The sequence below is a fragment of the Coloeus monedula genome (assembly GCF_965178545.1).
Source record: "Coloeus monedula genome assembly, chromosome: 4".
NCBI lineage: Eukaryota > Metazoa > Chordata > Aves > Passeriformes > Corvidae > Coloeus > Coloeus monedula.
In genome coordinates this window covers 50,820,836-50,841,222 of record NC_138784.1, presented here as the reverse complement: position 1 = coordinate 50,841,222, position 20,387 = coordinate 50,820,836, and the positions used below count along the sequence as shown (strand labels likewise).

The following is a 20,387-nucleotide window of genomic DNA, read 5'->3' as shown; positions in this document are numbered from 1 at the left end:
CCACCCCTCACAATAAAAGTGTACCAATGAAATCCTTATGCTCTTAGCAAAACAGGACTGAATGGTCACCATTTCACTTTCTTGCAAAATCGGTGCTTTCCACTATTTAGAAAACTCTGTGTTTTGTACCAGCAGCATAAAAGGAACAACAAAACCACAGTTGACTGATAATTCAAAATGACAGTTCACACTAACGACACATTCTTCCTACATGTATGCTGCTCCTTTTTGATATACAAACAAGAAATAATTGAGTAATTTAAGACATTGACTCTATTCCTATGCGTTTTTACTGTCATTAGGCCCCATTCTGTACTGTTAAACTCATTCAAACTGAAAGAAAGATGAGGGAAAGGCAGCACATGTGGGAAATAACTGAATACATCACACATGCCTGATACAGCAATGATCGCAAAGGATAATACCAAATGCAAAATGCTAAGTATTAATACTAATGCTAAATTCTTTTTCAGTGAATAATCAGCAGCACAGACATACAACCCATGTTCTTCTTTCCACAGCTTTCTCAGGAAAAAAATCCTATTACAAGGCCTGTGTTGCTAATGAGGGTGTTGTCTACAACCTCTAAACTGATGGTTTTACAAAAAGCAGATGAGACTCTTCTGTGTTTCAGAACAAGTATTTAGAACTGGATATCCTTTTGGCCTGAGATCCGTCATCAAATACTGTGGTACATCTACAATCCTTAGCACCAAACCAGAAATAAACTGGTAGGCCAGGTTTGAACAATCTCATCCATTCTGACACTGAAACATCACCCAGTCGCAGGAGTTCTGTAACATAGAAAACCAGCTCCTCTGATGGCTATCAAAAAGTGTAAAAATTTTTATATTAAAGTTATATTGTAATAGAGATAACTTGACTATTAGATGATTCTTTCAGTGCAGAAAAGAGCATGGCATCTGCCTGAAGCTATCACATCAAAGAAAGCTGACAATGCTTTTCCAGTTCTAGCCTAACAGCACAAACGTGGGGATCTTAACTGTCAGCAACTGGGAACTGCATCAGAGACAAATGACAATGAGTCTGGACAGCACGTAGGACCACTGTAAGCTGCGATCAGAAATTAAAATGGACAAAGAATTAACCAAATGATTTTGAGAATTTTCAACATTAAAAATAGGTATATTTAATTTAATAGTAAACTATCATTTAGCTGTAAAACAAATAAAAATGAAAAAAATATTTTCTAAAAGAGACATTTCTACAATGTGAAGCAGAAGCCATGCTGCATAACTCCTGGGAATCATTTATTTTGATACAGATCTCTGGTACTTCCTAGGTGACTTAGCAGGACTCTGGACTGGGCAATTTCTTCCTATTCCTTTTTTCCACTAAATATTTAGCCTCTCCAGGCTAGAAAGAAATAAAACAAAGTCCATATTTTACCATTATTTCATAGGTTGACTGGATGACATACTGCATCAGCCTTTGCTGAGCATGGTTTTAAGCACACTAAGAAACATCCCTGAAGTTGAGTCAAATGATTCAGAAGCTCTCTGTGCTGATGTAGCAGAAGGAAATGCAAGCATTCACTGTTTGCTGTAGTCCTACCCAACCAGATAGACATGTCAACTAGTATTTATATCTCAAGACACCATATGTGGCACACAAAAACGTACAAAAGAAAATAAGAAAGATCAAAGTTAAACAGCTTGGGCACATTAAACCAATGTTTGTACATCCGTAATACCCGGGTTGGGAAGAAAAGCACCTACTGATGTTAAACATTACCTGAAATCAGGATTCTGCTAAAGAACAAATACTAAAGTCAAAAATCTCATCAAATGTATTTTAAAATAATTCTACCAATATAATTACATGTAGAAGCTGGATAACATGCCCAACATATTGCAAATCTTTTAACGTTAGATTAAAAAACCTGGTATGTACATGAAATGACGCAACATGATACCTACATCAGTTTGTTCATACATCCTCGTTTCAAATGCAAAGCTGTACTATCGTTTTAAAACTCAGAAAACTCTTGAAAGCAATCGCTGTGGAGTTTGGTACACACACTTTGGTATGAGAGCTATAAAATCAGCCACTCTTCCTGATGAGGTCTTCAGTTCCCTTCATATTTTTTCACAATGATAAACACTCTTATCAAAGGAAGCGTGGGATGGATGACTACACTAGGGAAAGCCGATCAGCAGAAAAACTAGCACAATCTTTTATCTAAAATTAGCCTCAATGTAAGAGATGTAAATCATAAATTGCCTCCTAGGAATAAGATCATACCCTAATCTTTCATATATGTCTTACACTTAAGGTGAGCCCTTTTATCATAACTGTATAAAGTACTTTTGCCTCTCTTGGATCTCTCAGAGTAGAAACATAGACATTGGTCTTAGGAAAAAGGAAACACAAAATATTTTTTAATTACCAGCACCTCCTAGTACAATTTCATTGCTGTTTTTGTCAGCGCCAGAAGAAAATCAGAGGGGATTCAATTGCTCTCAGTGAGACCAAACATATGGAAGACTTATACTGAACAATTAGCTTTTAAATGTATATCTAATATTGCAATTATGAAAACAGTATACCCAGAAACACACGAAGTATCTGAAATACAAGAAAAAAGCCTCAATTGCATATTGAAATGAGTATTCTCTCAAGCTAAGCCTGTGTTCTGCCACCAAGTTATTCTTTGTCAGGTTCTTTTAGTCCTTACTTAACTTTCTACAAAACTGAAATTTAGCTTATTTCAGAACAGGACCGTCAATAACAGAATTTCATTTTGCCTATTTTCATAGCAGTATTTTATATGAGATTATATGTGGACTGTAGCCCACGATAAAGTTAAAATTAGGTTTATAACTTACCTTGATAGTGTGCTTCATGGTTGTTTTCACCAACTTAATGGTAGATGATAGACTGACACATCAAAAGAATGGAACCTACTTTAAGAATTGTGTTGTAAAGGCTTTTTTAAATGCTTCCCTCACTTCTATGGAATGCAGGCACCCTTTCTCTCCTTTTTATTGACTGTGGGTTATTTGAATGGGAACTGAAGACATTAAATGGAAGATCCCTTTCCCTTATGGTCAGAGACACACTGAAGTCCTGTATGTAGGACAAGGAATCTGAGGGTCTGGGCTTCACTGCATGGTCAAAGATGTAACATAGATACAAACTCATGGAAGTGCCATGGAACTTCCCATGGAACTGAGGTACTACTTTTCTCTTTTTGAAGGCCCCTTTTTAATTGCTTTCAGAGCATGACACATGTTCAGCACCTGATTTACTCTATGGTGTTAGAAAGTGGCTATGTAGCTTGAAATTGCTTGAAGGCCCAACTATTTTACTTGGGCTTAATCATATTAATCCAATTTTTTCACCACCATGCAAAGTAATTATGGCTAGTAAAATGCACACTGCATCATCCTGATATCAGCATTGTGCCACAAAGAGAATTGTTCCTTAGGAGGTTGCACTGTAAAAGTTCAGATATTTTTAGGGGTTTCAGTCTTCAAAGCATGACTAAAATCAGTTGTGAGAAGTCAACTGGACTATGATTTGTGAAATGTGAAGTTTGTTGGTGAAACAAGACTGTTCTTGGAGGGAAGTCAAGTTCACTTGAATGGCCAAAAGTGCATCATCAGAAAAAAACCGTATTGGCTTCTGGATATTGCTTGAAAAGACCGAAGCATGAATTACACCAAACTATCATTTAGCTTACTGGGCTGCCTTTAACAGTGATCAATACTCAGTCCCCAAAGTGAACAAGCACACTGACATATGAATACTGAGATGTGCTCCCCAGCTTGGATATATGTTGCTTGAAAACCTACATCATCCTTTCAGCTTAATTTCATGTCTTTTACTCCACAAACTGCAAGAGAACAATTAGATCCTGTGGACCCTCAGAAGAACTACAAGAGCTGAAGGGATGATAAAAGAGCAGATATCTTCGGCTCTGTACAGATCCTATCTCCTTCTCCTTTACCAAGCAATATTCAAAACTTGAGCCAATGGATTTTGGTATTCCCTTAAAAATGTGAATAATACATACCTATTCCTTGTGCTCACACAGTTGGGCATGAAATACAGTCAGGGATGTACAAGTATAAACTAGCTGCCTGCTGTTCAGACCCACTTGAATGGGTACGTCAATGATGCATGTCTCTGTGGCTCTCTGCGGCTCTTTTTCCCTCCTTGCACTCCGTTAGTAGTGCCCAAATGCACTGTACGCTCTCTGGATATCTGAGTCACATTAAAATTTTGTACAGTTAATAATACAACTAGAACCAAATCTCTAACACAAAGCTTTCATAACTACAATAGTAAGAAGAATGAAAATAGAAGTTTCATCCTAACAATGAGATCAATACTGAGGATGAAATCTAATGCATTTTAAGTTTAAAACCAGTGGCTTTTTTGATCATGGACTGCTAGTCTAGCCAAGTGTCTAGACCAGTATTTGTCAAAACCAACAGTTTCTCACTGTTTTTTCTCTAAGAGAGAAAGCACACTAATTATGATTCTATAAAAGATACCCTTCTCGTGTAAAACACATTTAAAACTAATAATAATTAAACTAAAAATGTTTATATGTAATGCAGTGAAAACCACAACAATAAATGTCCCCGAATGAAAAGAGGAAGAATAATGTATTCACCATTTTTGTGGCACCATTCTGAAGGCTCTGTGCTAATGATGTGTAATCACCAAGGAAAAGACAAGGAAAATATAAAATGTTCTGCAGGGTGAAACAAAGGTTTTCAAAATCCTTTTAGAATTTCTGTTGACAGTTTTACAGGGGAATAAAGTGTCTTAAATAACAAGGATTCTTCTCTGAAATAGGATTCTGCTTCTGAGTTCCTCCTAAAATCTTTGCCATTCACAGAGGTTTAATTGAGAACCAATTTTTGTGTAAATGATGTGGTGCAACAGCATCTCTGATACATTAGATCTCACCTTAACTACAAGAGGGGGTCCAATTCTGCTATCACTAAAATTACTTAGAGCTTTCACTTTAAAAAGTTAAATGATTCTACATATAATAAAAGTATTATCAAATCATTCTGTGGATTTTCATTACACTGGAATTTATTTTAAAGATGATGCCACGACTGTATTCAAACCTTTCTAAAAGAACTCCTAGGAACTTACTACACTTATAGTGAAAAAAGTAGAACTATTCAATAAATCAAACAAAATTAGGTAAATATTTTACCTTGACAGTCCAACCCCTATAATCAATTGGCAGGTTTTACTATTTCAGTTTATCTTGGCAATGTTACCAAAACCCCAGAGGATTAGGAAATCAGTCTTAACAGCTGCTGATACAGTATTATCTCTGGATGCATTTTAGGACACGATTATTAAAGCTATTAAGGCTGATAAAATTGCATTTATGTTTCTTAACTACAAATATCATAAAGAATAATACACAAAGTCATAATTATTTGCTTCTAGAGGTATGGCTGAAGTGTTACAGTACAGGCTGTACCTGCCCAGCCCAATTACCATGATTGAATACTCACTCAAAGAACTCTAACCAAATATTCCCCACCCAGAAAAAAAAAAAAAAAAAAAAAAAAAATCTAGACTAAACTATTTTGCAGGATGCTAAATTAGCATGACTTTTCTTAATGTGGAAAAGAACCCCCTCTCTTAATCTTGACTCTGAGACTTATTGGGTCATAGTATGTGCCAGACCTTAAAACGGTTGCAATAATAATGATCTCATAAGTGGGCTGTTAGACTAATTCACTTTATTTTCAGGCCCTATGAGACAATCACCTCAACTCTATAAACACTCTAAAGCATTCTGAAAGTGGGTATTTTTGGAAGAAAAAGTATTTTACAAGTTGCATGGGTTTTTTTAGTAAATTCTGACTCTTGTTTCAGTGTAGTTATTGCCATGAAAAGCGAATTACTTTTAGAACTAATGCCTTCCTACTAAAAATGTCCATATTTATTAATTCGGTGGTATTTCTTACAAGTCTTATGATAATTAAGAAGTCAATATATTTTTGTATCTAACAGCCTGAAAAAGTCCAGATTATATTAAATTATGGGAAAGCTACAGCTACTTAGATTATGCTCATAGAAATGCTTTGTTGTAATCTAACAGGTGAGGATTAAAATATCCAAAATGGTCATACACTGAAAGTGAATTTAAATAGATGAAATATTGTGAGTTTAGGATGCTACCTGAATCTTACTAAATGCTAGTTGCTAGCTAGTCTTCAGTGTTTTCTATTCGTAAAACAGGACATAAATATGCAGAAAATAAATATGACTTCTGAACAAATAAACTATCATTTTCTTTAGGGTGTTTCATGTAAATTCTGTTACTTCGAGAAGGCATTAAAATCCCTTTAGAACAGCTTCAATGAGTCTTTATTTTTTTTAAGAAAACAACAACAAAAGAATCCCACAACACTACAAGACTAGAAGAGACTTTCTGAGTTTAACTTTTTGTTTTCTCATTCTAATTCACGTCATGCAAATACCTTTCTAGGTTGTCAAGCTTTAACTTAAAGCAGGCAAAACGTATGGGTGGTGGCTATTGGTTCCAGTGCTGCTACTACAAAAAATGTCTCAGAACTCTTTTCTCTGCATACAGAAAAGCTTTCTTTTCCACAGTTCATTCATGCTTACCTTAATTACATGTTACCGTACTTAAAACTCTTTAAAAGAAATACAAAGATGTTTCTTCATTCCTAAAGTTTGCTTTTTGACCCAAATTGCCAGAGCAATCCCAACGTTTCAGCCTGTATTCATCTTTTCCGGAGGAAACTTTCTCAGACTTCTGTAACATAAAAATGTATCCAGAATTTACACAACCTCACTGTAGGTATATAGCAAACATGCCAAACCATCAGTCATAGTCAAAACAGTGAGATGTATTCATTTCGTGGATATTCAGGGCATAGGTACTAGAACCCTGAATCTTTCAGCAGAACCTATATGGAGTACATTTCTAATATACCAATAAGGCACCAGAAATTAGATGGATTGCATATCTCCATTATTCCAGATGATATCTCAAAGATCCCTTTAAAAACTGGAGTATTTCCCTATTCTAATTGGAAACACAGTTCTAAATTTAAGACAGTATCTTATTTTTCTCACCTATGTTATATCTCAGGTCATTCACGGTCATACAGTGACCAAAACTCTGAGTTTCTCTTTTCCTTTTTCATTAAGGTGATGGACGTAAGACCAAAGAAAAAAAAATTCCTCAATTCTTATGCACATGACCATTTTTTTTTCTGAATTTTCTAACATTTAGAATTTACTTTCTAAATTAAGTTTTTGAAAGGTATCAATCTTGTACAACAGACCAACCCTCTTGTAAACTCTTTCTTCCTATTTTGTTTTTCGTGGATGAAACACATGCCCCTTGTTGCTATGGAAGGCTTGGAGTTTGGCATTTTTCTCTTCCTTACCCAGACTATGGGTTCAACCATTTCTAATCAAGAGATATTTTTCTGTACACACCAACATCAATCACAATTTGCCTCTGAATTTGCATTATTAATTCCCCATCAGATACTATGCCCTCAAATCGAGGCTTTTTAGGGTATTCTTCTCTGTTCTTAAAACAGAAATATTCATTGTTTTGCCTATGACTTCACCCTAAATCTTCTATTAGGAAATATTTTATTTAAATTTGAAAATTTCATTATTCCTAAGCATCAAGCCCAAAGCTATCTGTGCACTAAACTACAGCTGTATCAATTTAGAAATCACTTCTGCAAATAGAGAGTTGATTTTGATATTTTTTTCTCACATGTTGGGTTACTGTATTGGTTCTCTTCAATACTGTGGAAGCTGTCTTTCCTATTAGACTGAAAGTATATTTATTGAATAAATGGATTTACTGTGAACACTTGTGGGAAAATCTCATTCTTCACTTATACTTCAAGTTCTTCGTAAGATCCTTGAAGCATATCGATGTTGCTGAAACACTGTACAGTTCCTTTTGTACATATTATTATTATACAATTGCTTTTCAAAGCTTCACATAATCAAGCAGTAAAGCACTGAAGTAGTGTTTAGTAAATTTTTCACCATTAATTCTATTCCATAAGACCTTCATCTGTCTGCCTCAAGAAAATATTAGAAGCATAAGAAGGCATAAAAAGACCTAGAACATCAAAGTGGCAATTGTTGACAACCTCCTTCCACAATAGGAAGCTGATATGCTTTTCCACCCCACTGTGTGACCGCTTTTTCATCAGCACATATACTTATATGCTTTTCTTCTGTAGCATTACTGCGTATTGTGTGATCATTTGGATAATTTTACCACTTTTTAACACAATTTTATAAGTATACATCCCAAGTGATGGCAAACTAAAATTAACACTTATGTTGATCTTGCATACATTCAGATTCCTGATTAGCTGGCTCCTCACACTCCCAGTAAAGTCAGCTTTCTTGATAAAGCAACTGGACACCTATGACATCACAAAATAATGTCTAACATTAGAAAATTTCAAAAAAATAATTCAGTTCACAAAGCAAAAATTAATCTGAAAAGTATGTGAAGAAATCAGCTCAAGGAATGCCTTGAAAAGCCATGGAGAGAAAAGGAAATTTCATGTGCAAAGTTGCATATGCTACTGTTAATGAAAAACCTTCATTGTTTAGTCACAGAACTTTGGTTTTGTCCAAAAATTTTCTTGACTTTATAACGGCCTGATGAAAGGAAAAACCTTTTGGCTGGGGAAAGAAAAAAAAAAAAAATAGGCTTTCCTTAATAATAAATTAACTAGAAACAATTCTGAAATATCTACCCCATCTAGAGCATTCATAGAGTATTTTGTTTAGTTGCTTTTCCTGCTTTGGTAATTTCTAAATCGATGTACACTAATGTGTTTTTCAAATTCAAGAGTATCAGGAGAGCCTTGCTTGAGTGGTGCGATCCTAAACCAGCATAATTAGGGCCCTGCCTGGGAGCAGACCCTTTAATAGAGCTGCACACTGAGTGGGGAACCATTCACACTTTCCCTCTCAGCTCTTCATGAGCTTTTCTGGGCAATGAGCCAGCTGGTATGAGAATCAGGCTGATCCGACCTGTTGCAAGAGCCTGGAGAAGTGGCTCAAGGGAACCTACATCTCCCAGCTCTGCAGTGGAACTACTCACACAGCCCGAAGAGGAGCAATCGCAGCCGTGCGTGTTGGCTCTGCTGGGAGGGCCAGCTGCTCAAGAAGGCAAATAAACTTCTCAGTAGGGCTTGGGGATTCCTATAGTTCAGAATATAAAAAACAGTCCACTCATCCCATACACAGCATTATTTCCTGGTGTCAGCAGGCTGCAGATTCTACTGTGAGGGAAAGATGAGTTTGCTGCTCTGCCATGTAAAAGCTGTTGTGAAAAGACTTAGACACTCTCTCTGAAGGTTTGCCTGTCTGAATCTGAATGAAGCACTGGAGTGTGTGTTCTCCCTCTACTCCCAGTTCTCTAGAAGTACCAGAACCAACAAGAGAGAAAGAGGGAAAGACATTCCAGTGATGTAGGTGACAATTCCTGGACAGTCACGGTAACAGATTGACACATCAGATTCTGCACTGACATATGTTTTAATAATAAAATGCCTCTTGAAATCCCTAATCACATAATAATCCTAATTAGTATTCTGCACATTCAATACCTGTAAACAAAACTTGCATAATACTTCTTTCCTCTGAATCCAAAATATTTTATAATATTGTAACAATGTTGTAATATTTACAATACTGCAACAATGTTGTCAGGATAAAGATGTGATCTCTGTATCAGCTAGTTGTTTGTGGGGTTTTTTGTCTCCGTTAGACACAAACGAATCTATTATGTGACAACTTCCATTAGAAGACTGCTAGTTAAAATTTTCACATGTTACAAAGATCACACATAAGGTTAGCTGGAATATTTTATATTCCTGAAAATGACAATAAGAGATAAAACCTCAAGGTGACACATATATACTTTAAAAACGAAACCATACTAACTAGTGCCACTTTCTTAATACATTTACATTTTTAATATTCGAAGTTTTCAAGAGTAAAATGTGACTTTAAGTCTATCTGTTATTAAAAGATTTTACAGCGAGATGGGACATGATGCAAAATATGGGCTTCCATGAGTACAAAAGGTTGTCAAAGACAGGACATAAGTCTTTGGAGCAAGTTCTATCTATATAAATAAGACCGTCCCAGCAGGTTTGTAATACTGACACCTCCACTGTAAATGAAGGGAATAATGTCCAGTTTCTTTTTCTTTATTATTGTATTTATACCTCTTCCTTACTGGAACTCCTGTTTTCTACATCATATAAGCTTGAACATGGATATTTCTCCTTTCCCTTCCCCCTACACCTTACGTAAAAACAACTCCTTGCCTTCTTTCCATCTCTTGGGGTTATCCTTGTCTTTAGAGTGGGTATCACTGATGCAAATTTCTGCACCTCAGAGGATAACTGCATATTCCTCCGAATAGACTTACAAGGGAAAATGGGACTTACGATTTTCCAGCAGCTATCTTCCAAATTTAATTTACCCCAAGCCTCAATGTTTGCTTATATGTAGGCCACGCATTTCCTCTAGAATTATACTCAAGAGGGAGAAAGACTGTTTATCACTACTCTCCTCTTACACTACATATTATGCATTTGCATCTTTCTATATCAGTGTTTTCTACCATGTACAAAATCCTCCTACTTCATATGCTTAGCAGCATGCATTAGATAAAAGAAATATGTAACATGCAGTTTATGAAAAAAGAGTTTTAAACCAGTTAGATTTATTTCTATTTTTGTTCAATGTAATGCAAAGAAAACTCTCTAGGTTACAACCATAACAAGTTTTTTTGCTGTTTTTAAAATGGCAATTTTTTGACTGACATTAAGCATGCACGGTTGAAGTCAAAGTGCATTAAATCAGAGGATATAATTTAAAAGCAGTGGGGTTTGCTTCTTTTTTCCCACATTCCCTATTTCTTATCTCTCATTAACTCCTTATATATGTTTAAAAAAGTAACTAAAGGTTACAATATTAATGATATGTTTGCTTATTTATTATGTGCAATGAATTTTAAACTCGGCCCATATGAAGATCCAAAGGGAGATGACCAAACCAGGATAGAGTAAAGCAAGGAGAGTAGGTTAAAAGAGTCTATGAATATCTTTTCATGCTAGATTTTCATGCTAAATTATTGCATTTTGAGTGTCTTAAAAAAAAAGTGGTTCTTCTGATGTTATGCACCAATGCAATAAAAATTAAGTAATTAAACTTAAGTGTATACTTTTCCCAAATTTTATCAAATTATTACACTTCAGTGGAGTGCTTATGCTAAATAAACAAAGCTTACCATAACAACTCAACACTCCATACAGCATGATATTTATACAACAGGCTTGGTACACAATGAGATTAACCCTTTGATTCCAGGAGTCATGATTTCATGACATGCCATCCTCTTATAGAATGCTTTAGTACTGATGTTGAAACAAAAAATCTCCTAGTCTGAAGGAAAAACAACCAGTTCATCGTCAATATATTAAACTGTGGGGCTGAAGATAATTATCTATTTATTCTAATTGACATAACATTCAAAGTCTGACTCTATGAAAATAAACTACTCATTTAGAGACATTATTGTCTCTAGAAAAAACAACTAGGCAAACAAGTACAATTACAACTAACTGTGCAAATCACCACGCTGTGCAGACAACAACAGTATGTGAATCATAGACAGATTAGTCTAAGCATAGAGGTTGCCTACCTGGAAGGGAAATAATTGCAATGCTGTACACAAATACCCACCAATGGCAGAAAATTGACAGCATTTACCTTTGGGTTATGCTTGTGCTCTCACAGTTCTTGAAGAACACCATGTTTCGCTCATGACTGTAAATGTAACATGAAAATAAAGCTGCCAGTTTTAAAACTCAAGCTAAATGACACCAGGTTCTTCAGTGGCGGTAAGGACAGTGACTTTCTGCCCTTGGAAAAAGAACTACATGTCCTAAGAGTTGAGGTGACATTTTTCCCTCTTATGCCTACTATGGAAATTTGGTGATAGGAAGAGAAATCCTTGAAAGCAATCAGTAAGCTTCACCATGGATTAGCATTGTAACAAATTCTACAGAAAAGAAAAATATTCTGAAACAAAAAACTGTACTACAAAAATCTTAACCTTACTACTGCAATATTTTACTGGATGCATGGTAAAATCGTAAATGCCATTATCTCATCATATGCAGGTTAACATTATCCTCAACTCTCATCACAAACCCTCTACAGCTATTTTGCAATATGTCATTAATCAATGGACGTACTGATTGGATCCATTCAATTCGGGCATCAGTGTAATGAACGGCATATATAAACATGTTTCAAATACATTTATTCGGATATCTATACATGAAAGTAAAATCACTACCACAATTGGTACTCAAGCCTGTCAAAAGGGATGTTTTTCTTCTTCTGTTTTACATAAGACATGCTAATGGTTATGCCATCTGCAGTGTGAAACCCAGACAAATGTAAATCAAAGTAATAGTAGATCAAGACAAGCGTCTATCTAAAACTGTAATTTTTGCAGGTATTCTGTTAACTCACAATCTAAATATAAGCCTCCTCTCCCTGAAAATATAGGGTAACTACTAGCTAAAAGTAACTTTTGCATCAGAAACTAAAACAAAAACTTTTGCACTTTTACAACAGATCACATAGCTAGTGGTAAATTTATAAAGGTTTTTCAAGAGGATACAAAAGACACTCAAACCATTCTAGGAGAATTCCAGCAGTTCCTCTAAAGACATCCCCTCAGTAAAGCACAGTAGAACATGAGGACTTACCCAACACCCTCTTTTTGCAAAGCTGAGGACACAAATTTGAAGGTTTCTTCAATCAGCTTTCAACTTGCTGATTAGCTAGTAGGTGCTGTAAGTCACTAGAATACTTGGCGCATTATGAAATAACAGAGAGAACATACATAAAACCACCATATGCTACTTTCCACCCCCAAAAGACAGCCACTAAAATAAATACTGGTTTTTTCCCCTCTTTGGCACTTGGAACAATAGAAGAGTATACATCAAAATACAGAGCACCAGGGATGCATGGGCAAGGCTTACCTAATACCCGCATTTGCTTGCAGATGTGTGAGCTAGTTTTAAAAGTTTTATTACATTTTTACTAGATTTATAAATCTATTCTAACGTATCGACAGTTGCCAGATTAGCAAATTGCTCTGAAATAGAGGAAATTAGATACACACTAATTTTAAAGTATTTTAAAATACTGGGAGAAGTGTGTTTTCTTGATCACAAACACAAGTACAAGTATTTTTGTCTTATAAACCTCAATTTTTGTCTTATAAACCTTATACAAATTTAGCAATTTCTACTGCTAGAAGTTACCACTAAATCTGGCATAAGAAAATAATAATGCTATACAATTTTATGACAGTATTTGGTCAAACAGGGAACTTGATGATCTAAGTGTGAACTTCACCTACATGATGAAAAACGGGCAGTAAGAGACAGCCATAGAAAAGCTCCAAGCACTCTCATCCAAAACCTTCACACATCCTTTTCACTAGAAAAGAAAATTAAAATGTAGTTTGTGCTCATACCTGAATTTACATGGTATTTGATACATAAAACCAAAGTCTGGGAGCAAATTCCATTTTTCCTCTCCTTTAAAAATGAACCAAATGAAGTGTTCAAGGCCAACAAGAGGCACTGTGTACACATTGATAATGGAAGAAAAAGTTGGAAACATAAGCAATAATCTAGGCTTTAAGGAAGCATGTAACAATTCTGAAAATAAAATTATTTGCTCTATTTTCTTCCTCCTGCTTCTCAAGTATGACTCATGAGATGTTGACTCCTCCTGGGAAACAAGTGATACAGCACCAACACACCAACCCCTAGCATTTAAAAGGCATCAGGACAGTGTTAGAGCTTTCAGAGTATGAAAGCACAAGACTCCCTCTCTTCATCTCATCATCCTCTGGGTTCTACGCATCTTTTGCCTCCAAACATGGTTTCCTACCATTTCACCAATGCCTACCACAAACAGTGCACCCCCAGACTTCTTTAACCTTCTAAAGAAAGTTTGTGAACGGGTGGAGAATGTGAAAAGAGAAGTCAGTACCTCCCAGACTGTGCTGGTTTAAAAGGTGGAGGATTAAAGTAAGATCACTGGAAAACATATACTGGGAAAATACCACTATTCATGCCTGTTTCATGTATTTTCCTTATTGCCTGGTGTAGGCCAATTTAGAGACAGGACATAGGGCTAGATGGATCTTCTACATGCCTTGTACAGCCCATGTTATCTTTCAGAATGAGGAGCTAACAGAATAAAGTACTTTCACAATATTCATTAAATCAATCATTTCTGTGGCTCAACCCTTCAAGGTCACTAATTCTACTTTAAAAACTTAAAAAACCCACATAGTTCATAAGCTTCTACCTTTATGACTACTCTTCTTATGTGCCTTCAGTGCAGAACATATTTGATACAAAGCAAAGTCAAGGGTGAAGAGTGGCAAGTTGAGAGGGTCCCAGGACGCAGCCTCAGCCAGGACTGGACTACAACTACAGTATGGCAGGATGCCATCATGTCTTGTTTTCCTTTTTTCCATTTTCTTTAGTCATATTCCTAAATTCTTGCTCAGTTCTGAGCAAATAAATAAAACCTTAAAAGTATATTTGAAGAGAGCTGATCAGGAATGTGGAACTGTTTGCTGTGTCCAACATTGCTCCACCAAGTTTCACAAAGAAAAGGAGACAATGTGAATTGCATTCAGAAATTGCACAAGTGAACAAATTTCACAGCATTTCCCTGGTGGAGAAAAAAAATACATTCTAGTGCCTGGGGTCCTCCATTATGCATGACAAAAACTAAAAATGAGATAAAAACACCCTACTCCATCAGAAAACAGGGGAAGTCCCGAGAGAATAAATGCTCACCCAGAAAAATTGATCTGAGGAAGAGAATAGGAGGATTTGTACTTTTTAAAATTTCCTGAACGAAATAAAATTGTCTGCAACAAAACATAATTCAGCAGTTAGGCACCCATATTTGGTCTATATACAAAAGAGAACAAGTTTTCTCAGAAGAATACAATTTCATATGGAACTTTGCATTAGGAATAAATGAATTAGTACCTCATGAAAACACCACACTGATAAAATTTTCCCAGAATAAAACTGTCTTAATATCTTTATTTACTAATGCATTTGAAATAACTATTCAATAACAGAACTTCTGTTTACCCATTCATAATCTGAAGCCCAACAACATCCTAATGTGAAACTTCATGACATATATTTTTTTCTAAAATGGCAGAAGCAGCTCTTTCATAATTTCATGCACTTGTGTTGGTAAGTTTCTGAACACTTCTCTGTTTTTCACTTAGATATAGTACCTGTGAATTATTTAGTTTTTCTTTTTTTTTTTTTCACGGATACTGATTTGCTCTCAACATGTTTTTACCGTTTAAACCATGTATGTACAAAAACCACATACCAGTTTTGTAACATGTCTATAAAGAATTAATATACCACAGTTACTGAACTCAGACTTAGTCTTAGACCTTTTAAGCATCTATAGCCACAAAAGGCTTTTGTATCCTATAGTGAATTTTTACTGTGAAGTCAGCAGCAAGAAGCCTGCAAACTGCAGCACGTGAATACGCCCAGATATGGCATTAGAGGACAGGCATTGACACACACCCCTCACGTGTGAGCGAGCACGGCACTCTTCCCTGAGATTAAGGCCCCAAAAGCAAGGAGACTTTACTAACCTGCAGCGGTCTCTGTTTCTCACTGCCCTTAGGAGATTTCAGTCCACTTGTCTGTTGCTGTAAAAGCAGCTGCCTTGCTGCCTGGAGTGCCTAAAAGTAAAAAAAAAAAAAGAAAAAAAAAAGAAAAAAAAAAAGAAAAAAAAAAAGTAAATAAATTCAACCAATTCCTAGAAAGAAATCAGTTACTCATTGCTAATGTTAGGTAAAAGTCCAATTGAATCAAAAAAATCCCCTCCTATTTGATTTGTATTTGTTAGATTTCAGACTTCAGGGTGTTTTTTTTCACTGGTAACATTAAAAAAAATATTCTGAAAGTACATATATAGGACTTCACTAGAATTTATGGATGTACATGAAATCCTGCAGGAAATAAAGTTAATTTGTTTGAAGTGCTTGAAGAGGAAAAATCATAAACTGCATCAATAGCCTCATTTCCACAAGGAACTTGTCTTTGAGTGTTCAACTAAAATGCCCACTCCCTTGCAAATTATCATTCAATTTGCATTTTCGTATTACAATTTGAAGTAAAAGCAAGTAGACTTCAAGTGTTACCAGAAGCTGTAATTAAATTTGACAAATCAACATCAGATTATCTTGAAAGTGAATTAATAAGGATATTCATTGAAGATTAAAAACACTTTTTGTACTTACAATTCAAGGAGAAACCTCTCCTTTGACAAAAAAAAAGAGTGCAGTTTTAACGCCAAATAAAAATGAGTGGTTTTAATTTGCATTCTTAGGAAAATCAGAGAACAAAGAAATTACTACTCAACCAACCAGATCAGGCTCAGGGATGACAGTATCCCAATCAAAATAGAAGATGTTTTCATTTATTTTATGTTTTCATTCCAACTCAGCAAAATACAGTTAAACATATGAAATGTAAACAAACATTCCACTTACCCGAAGAATGCTAATCTATATTATTTTTCCCCATAAAATTATTTTTAAAATGTCACTTACTTTAAAGTGGTACTTACTGAGAAATAAAGAAAAAAACAACCCCAAAAAACCGGATTCAAAATATTTCCACTGAAACTACCTGGAGAACTCATTTTTTTCCCCTTAGAAAAACCAGCTCAATAAATAGCAGTTATAGCTTTGCAATACATCACACTATTATTTCTGATATTAAAACCTACTGTAGATGGAATGTGCTGCAATAAATGCCATTTGATCAATGTTCCCTAAAATAATAAAGATTCTCAGCTGATAAAGAAAGGTGCAATTTTGATTAGACTCAAATGAGCTGGTTTTTAAGATAGTTTCTAGTATCCATGACAACAGTTGCTTTGACAAGATGTGCATATGGCATTACACTGCCAGCTGGTGTGAACAATGTTTGAACTACTGCATTGAGATGCTGAGCAAACAGAAAAAGTTGCCACGTCTTAACCCTCAGGGAAGGCAGTCATCCCCTGATCAATTATGAAAAGACAGAGAGAGGGCTGCTACAGTCTGGCTCCAAGCAAGTTTTCTGAGAAGGCAGGCAGACATAGAAAACCAAAGTAAACAAAGTGAATGCACTAGTACCATCTCCTAACAACATTGATTCGTCTCCCCATAGAAGGCCCTGGTACAAAGTTTGCAGAACAGACTTTTAACATTTGGAGACATTCCCACAATAATCCCTGTATTGTTTCATCAAATTCTCAAGTAATTACAGGTCAGCTTTACAAAGAGTATACATTCCTCTAAACCTAAGCAATGAGATGCACAGAACTATCTTCTCTCTGCCAAAAATAAATAAGAGTTAACATATTTAAAAGTGCACTTGAAATATTTTGTTACCAAGGAACCACTGGGTGCCCTCTTTCTTATGTGAACAGCATGATCTCTTCTGCACTCACAGTTCTTGAGCATATCCTAAAGGACAGTCCTTCTCTGCCTGAGATGTTAAATGTATCTGTTGATTTCAGGGGCACCAGGATTTGGTGCCAACATCTTCAGTGGTTTAAGCAAAAATAGATTAAAAGCACAAACAGAAGATCTGTGGAAAATTTATATTCCTTCTTAATCTCTAGTGCTCTTCAAAAGGAAAACTTGAATGGAAGCAAGAGAACTACTGCAGTCCTGAATTCATGAGAGACTGCAGAGGAAAATCAACCTCACCACTTGGGGTGATCCTGCCAGAACGAGATCTGGAGTAAGAGGACATGGGAAAAACCATGAAGATAATATTTTTTTATTTTTGGCAGTTGCAGAAATCCTAATCTTCCTCAGCAGCAAAGTCCCCCCATCAGTGCAATAAAACAAGCAAGTAAGCATCTCGTAAAGCTGTACGTTTACAGTACTTGAAAATTAGAGAATTATAGTCTGCTGTAGCTTAGATTTAATCTAGACAGTATGATTTCAAATTGTGGCTAGTATACTCCCATGGAATGAGCCTAAGAAAGTATGACTTCCTACAGCTAACTACAAAAAGAGTCACACTTCATGAAAAAGCAAGGCAGCACAACAGGATATGCTTGCATAAAAGGCTCTACTACTTAAACTATTTTGATTCATATGTGCTGGTTGGGATATCTCTAAAGGAGTAAAGGCTTATCTTTTAATACAGAATGTCTTATAAATGATGACTACCTGAATACTTCAGTGATCTTATTGTGGCAGTTTAGATTATTGTAAACACAGGAGATAGAAGAAGAACAGAAAACAATTTCAAGAGATCAGAGATGATTTAAAACTCATAAGGAGAAATCACTGTCAGCCTTTGTTCTTAGAGCAGTCATCATAAGATAGTTTTTTCTCCCAGTGTGCTGCTTAACTCTACATTTTGCTACATGGTAAACAACCTCCCAGAAATACTGTTTATTTCAAAGCATTATTACTGACATTATTCGTAAGTAAAGATAATGAGACTATAAAACATTAGTTCTACCAATTCATTTGCTGCTATTAAATCTTTGCAAAATAAATTGACAACTTGAAAGTATCTTTCAAAATTCATAGTTTAACATCTACACTTCCAGAAAACACCCATCCCATGTATCATTTAAAAATTCCTGTGACAAAAACAGTGTAAGGAAGACAAAATAACGGACACTTATAAATCTGGCAGATCAAATTTATGTTGAGTCCCACCTCAAGTTAAGTGCAGAAAGAACAGATTCTAGGGCAGACAAAATTGTATCTAGTTTCCAATAACATTTGTTTCAAATTTAGTAGGAACTTTTCCTTAATTAAGTTATCTAAATTAGTAAAACTATACCAAAAAAAATTAAATGACAAAAACAATAAAAAGAACTGAGGACTAGAAATTATTTTAATTAAGCAAATGAAAATCGTTATAATGCTTTAAGTAATGGCTATATAGGAAGGGAAATTTGGGCATATGGTTTCCAGAACTCACTGTGTCTTCCAGTAAAATATTTACTGGGAACATTACTTCATAATATTTACTATGAAGCTTTGGCATAGCTAAAACATAAGCAGAACAAAAAAGAAACTAATTGCATATAACTCACACTATTAACGTTGATAAATTGCAGTAGATTTTGTCGTTTGTTGGCAATAATACTATGAGATATAACTTGCTTTAATTTTGTATTCCAAACCCTTCTATTTAATGTAAGCATGATCCAAAAATATTTTTAACGTTTCACCATTTTAATAAAGTGAAAGCTGTCACCTAAAGATGGTAAACTTATTACTTTAGTTTTTAGAAAGTAAATATATGTGTATTTTTAGGAAACAGATGTCACTCATATCCTTCCTTTAAAACCAGGAATGTTTAACCTATCAGCCTGTTGCATTTGAGACGTTAAAATGAAAAATGACATCTATGCCCATTAATATCGTCAATGTATAAACAGCACAGCGTGACACATTCTTGAGAGCTGAAGGCTACAAAATCTCTCTGAAACATAAATAACAAAGCACTCAGAAGGATATTTGATGTTGATATTCATCTCTGAGAAAAACACTGCTGCCTGGGCTTCTTATGAAAATAGATGCGGCCCAAATGGATCTCCTGTAATTGGTTTCAGATAGCGAGGTCAAAAGAAATATGATACAAGAAACTATTATGTGGAACAGGCGAAACAAGAATGTTTATACAGGCACTCCCTATTTATACTGACAAGAGGTGTACATTCTGCAGAAAACCAAAACACTTGCCAGAAGTCAACCAGATTCCCTCCTTTTTCTAATTCCAAATCCCTATTTTATTTTTTTCAAATGACTGCATACCCTAACATTCCTGCTGAACATAAAATAAGTTTCTGAACATAGAAGTTTCCAAATGGCTGAATATGTCAAACGAGAGTCATCTTGCTGGTAGCACTATGCAACCGAAACGTATCAACATGCTAAGCTGGATTTAAGGCCAAAGACTGCTCTGCACTGGTTGAATAACAAGTTAACCAAATTATTACACAGCTACATTTATTATAAAAACCACTCCAGGAGAACCTCTGACCCTTTATAACCTGCTGGGGGACTATTCTCTCGCTGGCTCCCAACAAGAATCCCAGAATTACCCACAGTTGTACAAAACCCTCAAAAGATAGTGACTGAAAGACAATATTGTTCAATTCTTCCTAATAGCACTCAAATGATACTGCTACGCCTTTGTCTCTCACTGATTGTGTTTGCCCAGAAA

The 20,387-nt window shown here is 35.4% G+C and overlaps 1 protein-coding gene across 1 annotated transcript in view; it reads right to left on the bottom strand.

Annotated features, from left to right (window-relative positions):
• The window catches only part of FOXP2 (forkhead box P2), a gene marked incomplete at its 3' end in the record, with an annotated part of 394,472 nt that overhangs the window by 103,910 nt on the left and 270,175 nt on the right, over nucleotides 1-20,387 (bottom strand). The window contains exon 9 of the mRNA XM_082280538.1: nucleotides 15,785-15,874. Within this exon, the coding sequence (XP_082136664.1) occupies nucleotides 15,785-15,874 (90 nt within the window). The remainder of the gene's footprint in view (nucleotides 1-15,784; nucleotides 15,875-20,387) is intronic.